The following is a 12,421-nucleotide window of genomic DNA, read 5'->3' as shown; positions in this document are numbered from 1 at the left end:
TGGATTCCGTCTTCCCATTCCTCACGGCTGCATAATTTACCGTGACACATGGAAACCGATGGTGAGCTATGGTTTACGTTCAACACTTTGTTAAACCAAAAGGTGAACTATTAATAAAGTCAACATTTCACGCTGTTGGTCTTCTCCTAAGTCCAGATGAATTCTCCTTCATATCTTTCCTGAACCGCATGACATTCTCCATTAGGTTAAGGAAAAATAGTTGGAATAAGACATGGGACCTGATTTTTTTTGACAATACGACCTCGCTGAAAAACTGTATTAGGTTAGTTGAAAGAAATAATATCAAGTTTAAATAAAAGGTTCAACTTAATATTATTGCTTTCAACTAACCGAATACAGTTATGTGAAACCTGTTGACATGATACATTTAATTCAAGTCAATGTTTCAGTTCTGTCAGTGGGTGTTTGTAGCAATCGGCCGTCCACACTGAAACACCTCTTCCTCCTCTCTCTGCAGGAGTATGAGTTTGTGGTTCTGCCCAACGCCTACATGATCCACATGCCTCACGCGCCCAGCTTCGACATCACCAAGTTCCGCTCCAACAAGCAGTACCGGGTCTGCCTGAAGACCCTGAAGGAGGAGTTCCAGCAGAACATGTCGCGGCGCTACGGCTTCGCTGCCCTCAAATACATGACGGCTGAGAACAACAGCTAGCCACCACTGCAGACCCTCACCCCCCCGGCCCTGAACTATTGACACGTGGGCTGGGGAATTGCGGATGGGGGGTAGGGGGGGGACAGGAAACAGACAGGGTTACTTTGAGACTCGAGTCCCTCAGACTTTGTTTGAGTGTTTGACCCTCAGTGTGGGACTGCATGGGTCTTTATGTTCACTCTTTGTCCTCGGCTGTCGATGGAAGGAATAATCCAGGAGGAGATCACTTCTGCCAGGATGGAGATGCTGTGAGAGACAGGCCCCGGCTGTGTGAGCCATGAGCTCTGGCCCTTAAATCTTACAGACGAGAACATTCAATGCCTTGTCATGTTTGTAAGGCCAGTGACAAAGTTGTTGGCTGTGTGTAACATTATGTAAGTGTGTGTGCAAGTGTGAGCGTGTGAGTGTGTGTACATGCAGGTAGATGTTTGTTTCTGCAGGACAGTGCTTAGCGAAAAGCTTAAGGAGAGATGAAGAAGTGAAGCATTGTGGGTTTACAATCTGTTTGCACGCCTTCCAAGTGCCAACGAAAAGCAGCAGACTGACAGTAAACCCGACTCAAATGCAAATCGTCACCAGGCGGCAAGATAAGACAAAGCGGTTCCGTGTCCACATAGATTTTGAAAATCTCATTGTGACGAGTGACACACTCCGATATCGAGGCGAGCAGCCAGCCGCTGCTTAATTTGTTTCCTAGCTGATGCATATCAGAATAAATCCTTCTCCTCGTATGACAAGGGAAGTTAAGTGCAGAGGCTGGAGGTTGATATTCAGGGTGTCTCCACATCAGCGAGCTGCTGCACAATGTTTCCAGTGTTCATTTACGATACACAATCTGACAGCAGCCGGTCAGCGTGATTTCCTTTTGTGGATTTTAAATGGGTGTTGGTGCGGTCTGCACAAACACCTGCTGGAAGGCCTGTCAGTTTGTGATTCCCCAACACACAGAGTATTCCGTTTTTACTTTTCTGTCCAACCATCAGTGTTATTTATCAGTGTGTTTACAGTCCTGGCGGGTGGAGCAGGAAGCGGTATTGTCTCCTGATCTGAAAGAGAGTTTGAAAACTGAAAAGAAGCTATTTTTCCTCTGACTCTCACTTTTTCTTTATCACTGGCCTCTAGTTTGACGACATCGTGGCGTCCAGTAACGCTGCAGTGGTGTGTGTTCTCCTTTTTCGTTGTCACACACCATCGGGCTAGGTGTAGTGATCATGTTTTGTTGTGGATAAGCTGTTACAATCAAGACAAGCATATCTCTCCCAGAGAATTTAGACAGGGCAACAGACTGACATTCACTGTAGCATTATACTCGTGTTATATGATAAACATATCATAACACTGGTCTTGAGTATATGCATTAAGATGCATGTTACTATATGATAAGGTCAAACTAAATTATAGTTTGAATGAACTACAGATAACTGAAATATGACCTCAAAGAATGTAAAGTAGGTTAATATCAGTGATATTAAATATGATAATATGGACATTAAAAAAGGATCAATTAGACATTCTGAAACGGTTGCAATATGTTAACTCCGATCCACAGGGTGGTGCTAACACACCTGAAGCTGTTTTGTAACACTAGAAGAAGAATAACTTCTGATATTTAGTTACAACAAAAACATTTCAGTCATTTCTGAATTGTATTTATGGACAACGAGGTAGACTAAAGTGTTATACCCTGTAGGGGTTTTATTCACTCTTTACCACACAGAGCATTTATTGGTTAAACTGATCAGGGATCAGAACACCACTGCCACAGTTCACTCTCTATAACTATGTGTGTAGACATTGCTGGAGCTGGTTTCTTCCTTTCACTTCCATGAGCTTGGGGGAAAATGGATAATTGAAGTGTTACCTCAGCTGCCATTATCCGAGGTGTCTGCAGACTGCACATCCACCGATGGCTCGCTGAGAGGATTAAAAATAAGTAATTAAGGTAGAATGATAGAAAAGTATTTAGAGCTTTTAGAAAAGGACTAGTATGCGTCTCAAAAATTCAGTCACACTTCTCCGGCCACTTCTCCTCTCAGGCTCGATACATAAATTCAATAAAAGAAAAAATCAATCTTGTGTGTTACAAATGAAATGTGATATGAGGCCGTGGCTTTTAACGATTGTTTTGTCAAAGTTTCAAAGACAAGAATGAGCTCTTTTTGCAGAGCTCACATGCCAACAAAAGCCATATCCATGACAACTGAGCAAACTCAATCTGATGATGAATAGTGTTGCGATGGAAAAAAGGTGGAATTTGAGTTGGAATTGATTTTTAAATGTTATTATAAGTTAGGGCAATATGTTGTTTATTCCAGCTGGAGTTAGCAAAACACACCACTTGAGAAACACACGTATCTGTAGGAGACATTTCCTTATTTTTAAGATTGTACCATCGTCAAACTAGAGGCCTGTTTTTCTCTCTCTGTCTCTCTCTGTTTCTGTGTAGTCATACAGGTGTGAGTGTGCATACGCTGTGTGTCTGATGTGTGTCTGTGATCAGTGTGCAGGTGTGTGAGGTTTCTGAGTGTGTGTGTATGGCTTTGCAGGGCTGGGAGGAGCTGCATTGTTTAAAGTAAGACAGTGCTGACTGATGCTGCTACCTGAATAAAAAGCAAAGAGTCAAACGCTGCTGTTACCCTGTTTCATCATTTCCCTCTTCAAAAGTGTTGTTTTAGCTTTGTGAACTCAAAGTAAACAGGAACACTCACTGTCAAACACAAAGTATACAGTGTGTGTTCATACTCTCAGGGACACACAACAGTTTACCACCTTTGGGAGATAAAGGGCCATTCTGTTTTATGTGTCAACCTCTGTTTACTCATCAAAGAGCCAATGAAACAGTTTTGTGTCTCTGGAGAAGCTTTGTCAAGTCAGGCAATGAGCTGTGAGAACGCTGAGCACCCTGTTAGCACATCAGCACGTGACTACCAAAAATGAGTAGCATGTAGATGAGCGAAAATATAAAAGACACGGGGATCACGGTTCAATACACTTAGGTCCTTGCTTATTCTTTTATAACCCCTTTTCACCAATGCCCTACAACCCTGAAATGATGTAGATATTTCCTGGGAGAGCTGAATGTCTATAATTGTAAACAGAGCAAACCCCCCAGTGTTCAATGCAAGAAAAGGCATGTATTTCCAGGGGGGTGGAAACGCCACCAATACATATTGAAAAAAAGGATTGGGACGAATATATCCCTATCTATTTTTGAACTATCCTGGTCAATTGTTTTGCCAAATCTTACATTTGGACGTGGTTTAAGACCTCTGAAGGGTCCTTTTTTAATGTGTAGAATTGAATTACAACCCCTATGAACGAATATGTAAATGAAGCCATGCAGAACCCTTTGAGATGTTCATTGATCAGCGTTTGTTGGTATTGTGATAAACCTTATGCTCATTCATTTGTATTTTGTGTAACCCTAATGCAAATACCCCACCACAACATACTTGGGACATCATCTGTAGATTTATGGACAAAAGCATCTGCCAGATAAATAAATGTGATTATAGAAAAGTGGTTTCTGTTGTAGGCAAAGATACTTTAAAACTATGAGTGAACATTTCTACTTCTTTTTGATTCGTTTCTGTTTACAAAAGTCTTTTCTCCGTTCATACAGTTTTATCTTTAGCCTGTGGTCCTGCTGTCGGGGTTGTTTGATGCTGAAGGGACAGTGGGTTGACCTCTCTCGAAATGAAATCAGAGCAGGAGAGTGGAGCACCCAGTTTATCGGGCCCTAGAGTCTGCCCGTCCCTTAACTCCTCTTTAATGAAGGTCTCACGACACCATTTCTCTTATCGCTCAGGCTATTAAAAGTTTTAGTGGAGCTGCTCATTAATTCAATTTAAAATTGAATGCATGAATTTCAGCTGACTTTTTAGATAGTACATTCAGAGGATTGGTTGAAGTTAGCCTTGCAGTGCAGTGCAGAGCGTGGTGTATGCTGACCCTGATGTACAAAACACAACAGAATAACAGAAAAGACAACAAAAGGGAAACAACTTCTTTCAAGGTTTGGAGAATTGCTATTGGGTTTTATAAATTGCTTGTTTTGTCCCTTTTGATCCCACAAAATGGGGACTTTTGAGGGTGTAGCTTCACATGCCGCGGTGTTTCTTTAGCACAACAAAGCATCCAACTTAGCTTGACCTTTCAAAATAAAAGCTATATACAAGGTAACATCTCTGTCAAGACTTAAGGAAGCCATAAGTCCCTGCACCTGATTTTTGCTAACCGGGAAATAGGTCCGTCGTATCTCTTCATAATAGATGGTAACATAAGCACGCTACCAGGCTCCCGGTGGCAATGTTTTGAAGAAATTCTAGATTTGTCCTGATGACTGATGCTAGGTAAATATTATCCAGAGAGATCCATCAATGTCTGACCCAAATTTGGTTTAGGTGGAGGACCATCCATACGGCCAAAAGCAAAGCTGCCTGCATTACACTCCTTATCTTTTATTGTCTTTGCGTCAAGTATTGGGGTTTTTTTCCAAAAGAGGGAGACACAAAGGCAGAAACAGAGCCATTTAATATCTGCAAGTCCATTTAGAAAGTAAAGGTGAAGAGAAGTGTGAGAGAATTAAGTTTCAACAGTTTTTACAACGTTTTACTCTTTAAAAAAAGGAATCTTGTAACACCATAAATCCCATCATTAAAAATGGTAAATTGATCAATCATAAACTTAAGCTAATAGTAATTCAATACTGCAAACCTTTAAGATGATATAATATTTAAAGACAGCCAGACTAGAGCAACTATCAACCACTAAGAAATGTTGAACTGTAAAATACTCATAGATGCTTATAATAGAAACTTTACATCCATCTGTGAGATGTTTATAGATGAGTGTCGTTTGGTTTTCTTAAGTTTGGTTTAAAAGTGAATTGTGGTTCTATGCTGTCACCTAGTGGTCATGTTGTTTGGCCTCTGTATCCTTTCAGCGGGTTTTTGAAGTTGATCTCTCAGTACTAGAATATTCAAGTAATCGACCAACATAATAAATGCATGTTCCATATGTCTATTATTTTCAACTGTGTTGTATAAACTGTTGAGACAAAGCACACCATGGTGTCTCAAGAGAAAATGCTGCTTCAGATTCTCACTTAAAACAACAGCCTACGTCAAAGGTTCCCACGTGTCCTCTCTTGTATATTGTTGATAACAGATGAACGTTGGCCATCCTCTCTAACCCTAACCTTAACCTGAATGTTAACCGCTTCATAAAAATCATCTTTTGGTTTGATATTGTATCAAATAATAATTAAGGTCAAGATATTTGAAGCATCTCCATCAGAGCAAGTACTACCTTTCAGTAACGATTGATGGATTTAATTAACAGTGTTTTTTATCTCAAGGTCTCTTCCAGCTGATGTAGTTCCAGTTTCATGGAGATTAGGTTAACATTTTGTCGGCGTCTCGCTTGATGAGTGTACATATGACCGTGACCGAGGCAGGTAAGGCGACAGCGAGAGAGAGTCTCCCACAGGGCCGAGCGCAGTCTCCTCACGTAGAACCTAATGGAGATTGTCTGCAGCGGGTCGATTAAGGCGATCAATCACTGTCTGCAGACCTTTCTCATGCTAGAAGCAACATGCACACAACTATTCGTCCTATATGACTTCCCCTGGGAGAACAACATACCCATTTCCTCCTGGTCATCTGATTTTTAATAGCTGTTTGTAGTTGTATGGACATTTGGGTTTTTAAAAATAGTAACAACATAGAAAATTGGCTTCCAAACATCCAAGTGAGTTAGTTAAATGTCTGTGAAATTGTATGAAAAGCAGTTCTCTATTACTATTTTCTTTATGAAGCCTGGGTCACAGTTTGAGGAACATGTATTAATTTCTGCCACTCATGGAGAACAGGAGCAAGTGATGGAAATATTTGGACTGCCAGGAGGCAATACTACTGATATTCCTGAAATTCTCCAGAGTTCAAGGGTGTAGTTGTAACTAGTTGTGATTGTAATTGGGCCTCCGCCTTCAGGAGAAATTTAGAGTTAAGAATCTTGCCCAAGGACACTTCAACATGCAGACCTGAAGAGCTTCTGATTGAATGGCCGACCTTTTGGTAAGTGGATAGTGAAATGTTTGTCTGTTTGAAAATAGTTTTACACAGGTGAAACAGAAAACAAAAGAAACTGATGTTCTGCTCAGAGCTGTTTCTTATTTCAACGTTTGTCCCTGATTGTGATTTTAAAAATGATCTCTTAACAAAATAACTGGTAGTCCCTGTCAGCATAAAACACCATGCTGCTAAAGTAAGTGCTCTGATCGACTCCTACAAAGAGAGGAAACCCGACCAGCAGTTCAGGGGCCTCGTGTATAAACGCGGCGTACGCCAATTTCTAAGCAATATTTGCGATTTATAAAAAGACAAACTTGAGTGGAAATGTGCGGTCCACCACGCACACTCTGACCCATGTGTACGCACAAAAACGGGAGGGATGAGAAACTGTGACACCGTTGGCAGAAGGAAGAATGGAGGGAAAGGGAAAATACCATTAATGGAAATATTACCTCATGTATCATATATGAAGAATTCATTTGTGCACACAACAACATAACTTTGAGAAATAAATAAATACAGATATGTTATTGAAAACCCCCCCTCGAATATATTCTTACATGTTATGAAATGTATTCTCATAAATGATGCGGTAAACAGAAAGACAGAATTGCGTTTAAAATGACCCCGTTTCGGTTACGAGTGCATGGTTTTACTATATACACTAATTATGTGTTTCAATAATTAAGCACTTTAGAACTGTGTTTATTTCCTTTAACTAAGGCCTCCTTGTTGGGGTAAAGCCCTCTCAAAAAATAGTTATGGTCCGAAAAAATATTTGGCTCTGCACAAATCCACTTCAGTTAGTCACCGGTCCTTAGAAATGTGATTGTTTGCACCACCCTAGATTGACCCACCTGAGTTAAACACCTGCACCTTGTGATTATGCCTGCCCACTCCAGCTGTGTCTTGCTCTTGTGACTAGTTATCTGTGTATATGTACCGCTGCGTTCCCCATTGTTCTCTTTCAGAATGTTGTCAGCGTTTCCTAATGTGTTCTGTCTCTGTTTATTTTTGGCTGCTTTTTCTTTGGGTTTGTGTAAGACTTCAACCCGCTCCCTCAGTTGTGTTGTTTTTGTAACCAGCTTTATGTTCTTTAAAGCTTGCATGTTGTTATTTAACCTGCCTGCAGTGTGCTCCATATTCAGATCCACTCTCACTATTTTCCTGGCTTAGCTTCTCTGACTCTTGGGCATCTTATGGTTAAAAAGAGGTGCCCTTCAGAAATGTTGAGGTCGAGTTAAAAACATCTTTGAAAGTGACTTCTTTAAGTGCATTAAGCACTGTGGTTTAGTTTCCTGCCAAGGACATTTTAACAAAACCATGTATCTCCTAATAATAGAGCCTCAAAGGGCCCTTTGGTGTGGTTTTAGACTTTTAGTCGTGTTCCAGGAAGTTCAAGCCTCCTAAGTCATGTCTGTCTTGTGTCTCAGTGGTCGGTTTTTCTGGTCTTATAAAGGACATAATCAGATTTACAAAGTACCATGTTTTGGGGCTGGATTGACAGACTAGTCATTGTTCAAACATGATTGCGACCTGCTCTCTCAGCCCCACTCAAACTTCCTCACCTTTATCAAAAAAGTTGGATATTCTCCCTTCTGATCTAAGCAACCATCCCAGACTTTTTAATATTAATTTAGCACACACTGTGTCACCAAATCCGATGAAACAGTCTTTGACTTCAGAACAGGAAGGAAGGAAATGTGTATGAGTGGTTTATTTCTTATTTGAAAGGCAGGCTATAGGGGGAAATGTCCAAAACAAACACATTACAACAATATTGCTTATTAATGCTGATAAAATGTCTTCTTCCCATGTGCATTTTCAGTCTTGTGACATCATAGGGGAAAAGAACATCGATAAAAGTTCCCTATTCTTTGTGACTTGAAGTCTCACATTACATCCAAGCATTGTCAACGACACAAAGAGGGCATGTTGAACACTGACGTACTCTCAGCTTGTGATATGATGCTAACAGTCACACACAACAAGTTTTAGGAATGCTTTGCTGTAGTTTGTGCTTATCCTTAACGGTGATTTCCGTCCATACTTGTGCAGGAATTTTATATGAATGAAAGGGGGCAAGAACATGAAAATGCAGAGTAGCGCGTATATAAGCAGAAAGTTCTGAAGCATCGATGGGAGAACCTCTAGCTGCGCATGCGTGATGAAATGCAAACAAGGGTGAACATATGTATGCCGCCATACTGTTTGATATACAGATAAGCCGACACACACAGTAAAACACTGCAGGTGAAAGGATTTGATTCTGATCCTTCAAACACCCAAACTGAATGGATGATCAAGTGGATAGAAAGGGACTGCAGTTCTAGCAATGGCCGTGTCAGTAAGTTCATTACTGGCAGTAGCAAGGGTCATTTCTGCTTCATAACAGCAAAGTAAATGTCAGCCAGGCACTCCCAAAAGAGGCATCGTGGGATGTGTTTTTAGGTGGGCAAGGTCCTCTAGAAAGATTGTTGGCCGAGTCTTTGGGGCAAACAGTGTCACAAGATAGGGGTCAGATGTTGTAATACAGAGACGGAGGACCCAGAGGCAGCTGAGGAATCCTGACAGTAGGCACTCATGGTGGGCGGACCGTGGGTCAGTGATCCAAGAGGGTCCACGCACTGCTGATGAAAACAAGAGAGCAGGGAGTAGAGATCATGGATGACATTTAGTGCAAAATATAGGAGTCAAATCCATGCATAGACCATAATATAAGGGTGTAGTGGTGATGTGTTTTTGAAGGACGATGCGGAAGTTAGCATGCAAGCGCTTACTCTACTGATAGCAATGGAATTTTTAAATTTGGGAATATATATAAGGCAATAAATTCTCCACATATTAACACCACTTTTATAATAGTTGAAGCATTAAGGTCACATGAGTTCACGTCACCAGGACTAAGCTAAAGGCGGCTAATATTTGGTGTGTTTAATTTTCGTAGTCTTATTTAGCCACCTAGAGAACCACCATTTTCTATGACACTCAAAGGCTGCGATGTATATCATGTCGTAAAAATAAAAGAAACTCTCAACAGCCCTTACAGGAAGGTAATGGAACAATCAGATGCAGGGTTCTATAACCACTTGTTAGGCTCTCATTTTTTGGTAGTGCTGTTTTATTTTGAAATGTATCTCGTCTAGTTTGGTTCCTGTCTTTAGTTTCCCTCCTGTCTGATTGACTGATTGTGCTCACCTGTTGCCCCTGTGTTTCACCTCCCCTTCCCAGCTGTGTCTTGTCTTGTGATTAGTCCCTGTGTATTTAGTCTTGTCTTCCATTTGTGTTCTTTGTCGCTTCGTCATCAAAGTTTGCCTGTTCCCTGTGACGTCTTGGATATCCCTTTTCCACCGGTTTGTCTGAGTTTTAATTTAACAATAATCCTGTGTTGTACCTTTTCCTGCGTTCCTAGTTTTGTATGTTGGCTTTTCGATGAATAAAAGTTTGTTTGTTCCACTTTTGTACCCCTGCCTCCTCTATTTGGTTCTGCACCTGGGTCCTTTTCCCCCACCGTTACACTACTAGATTAGACTGAAGGACTCTTTTGTGCACCACTCAATCATAAAAGCCCAAATGGAGCTTAAACCCAAATCAGCGTTGAAGGGTCTTGAATACGTTGCCTCTGGTGATTGGACTGTAATGTTAAATGTATTTGTCCTTGTTTTGTTGCAAATGGAGCTGCTGTGTGCAACTAGGGACCACACATGCCTTTACATATTGTCGTTTGCATCTAGTAGCATGATATGTTTTCCCTTTCTCCAAAACTGCTGTGTGACTGTGATGTTGCTTTTACCTGTAAAAGGAGCTGAGGAGGCTCAAACCCTCAGCTATGGGGGGGGTACGAGGAGCGGCACTGTGGCAGAAGGCTACTGACGATCTGTAAGAGACTGACACTGTTAGATAGATACGGCACAAATACACGCTGTATTAACTCGTATCATCATGCGTGATCATAAAGGGTTGTCCCAAGGGGGAAAAGTCAAGGACCTAACACTTACCCGCATATTAAGTCCATTTGAATTTGATATTTTGATAGAAAATAAAATCTAGTTTTTTGTTGTTACTGTATGCTCTTGAACCCATCATAACAATTCGTCCATTCACAAAATATGACACACAATGTAATAATGTGTAGACATTTACAATAAATATAAGGCTTTAAAACGCCTGTTATGTAGACGTGCATTTAAAGTGGTTACAAAGCAACGTCAGACACTTTTAGTTGTATTACATTCATCCGTCTGGATGTATTGAACCTATTTAAAAGAGAAACTGCTACACCAGCTGACAGTGTGTTTTGTAGTACTTGACTTTGACTGAGGAGAACCATTGCCAATGATGAAGACAACTACTGTAGTTCCATGTGTCGCTGGGCAAGAAACTTAACCCAAATTGTTCCCGATGGCCTAGCCAACTGTGTATGAGTGTGTGAGAATGCTGGTGTTTTGTATGGATGTGTGTGTGAAAGCTGAATTGAGATGTAAAAGCACTAAATAAATTAAGTCCAGGTAATAAGACTTGGATTTGTATCTAAATATATATATTTTACGTTTCGTAAAGCACCAAATCCAACAACATCTAAACCTCCATTGTTGTAAAACTGGGCAATGCTGTCAATGGCGCTTTTTGAGCAATGCTTCAGTTTCTGCAGATGACAGGCCAACCGGTGTGGCTACTACAAAGTTGGTGTTGGTTTTTCTATGTTAGTTAGCACCGGCTCTTTTCATTTCTAAACATAATGAGTGACAGAATACGTTTAATCTTGGGCCATTAAAGTCGAACCCAGTCAACGAGAAAATGTTTCAATGAAGACTAGCTCTGTTGCGTTGCTTGTATGGGAAAAACTCTTTCGATTTCACTGAAATAAAGTGAGTGTCTTTGAGAACATCCAGTGAGCTCAAGGCAGTTTTTTGAAATGTTAACTTGAACATTCACTTAATTCAGATTGGTATGTTGGCATAGAAAGGGGAGATATCTTTGTGTAGGTTGTAGGAGGAAGGGTATCACAGAGAGGAGATCACACTGGTTTCCTTTGTATACCTTAACCAAAATACATATTACACCCACACACCGTGCTAATGTTCCTTCTATCAGAGTCCACTTTTCAATCCCTTTTTACTTTTTAAAAGCAGTTGTTTGCAAGAAACAGAAATAGGCATATTCTCTGTCAGGTAAATGTACAATAGCCGTACAATGACAAGTAGAAGTACACAGTCAGTAGTATACTGTTGAGTAACATATTTTCAATAGATTTGGGAGCTTTATGTACATTATTTGGTACAATTAGTTTGATAAATACCATAATAAATATGCAATGCTTTTCATATCATCATTTTAAACCATAAAAAACCTTTAGGGTTAGGGTCAAGCGTGAAGTTCTTTGGATTAGCGGTTCAAGAGAAACATTCTGCTTGCTTTAAACAAGCATGTTTTGGTTTGGGTTATGGTTTTAACTATTTCAAACAAATGGATCAGCTTGAGTGCAGTGAAGATCATACAGGGATGTGAACGAACAATCCAACACTCTGTCTAAAACATTTGTAGTCAGACATCTTCCACAATGTCACAGTGATGAACAAGCAGTACAAGTTGTTCTGCTCAAATGCCATTAACTCATTTGGAAATGTGATTGCAGACATGAGCTTTAATGGTTTAACATACAAATACAGGC

At 40.5% G+C, this 12,421-nt stretch overlaps 1 protein-coding gene across 2 annotated transcripts in view; it reads left to right on the top strand.

Moving 5' to 3' along the window:
* Positions 1 to 3,300, top strand: part of large1 (LARGE xylosyl- and glucuronyltransferase 1) — a 59,144-nt gene extending 55,844 nt beyond the window's left edge. For both annotated transcript variants that reach the window (XM_063906106.1, XM_063906105.1), the window contains exon 15: positions 479 to 3,300. In XM_063906106.1, coding sequence (XP_063762176.1) covers positions 479 to 676 — 198 coding nt within the window. In that variant the 3' untranslated portion in view covers positions 677 to 3,300. The remainder of the gene's footprint in view (positions 1 to 478) is intronic.
* The last annotated feature ends 9,121 nt before the right edge of the window (positions 3,301 to 12,421 follow it).

The sequence above is a fragment of the Eleginops maclovinus genome, chromosome 17 (assembly GCF_036324505.1).
Source record: "Eleginops maclovinus isolate JMC-PN-2008 ecotype Puerto Natales chromosome 17, JC_Emac_rtc_rv5, whole genome shotgun sequence".
Taxonomy (NCBI): Eukaryota; Metazoa; Chordata; class Actinopteri; order Perciformes; family Eleginopidae; genus Eleginops; species Eleginops maclovinus.
Note: the sequence above shows the minus strand (reverse complement) of the source record. Positions and strands in the feature narration are given on the sequence as shown.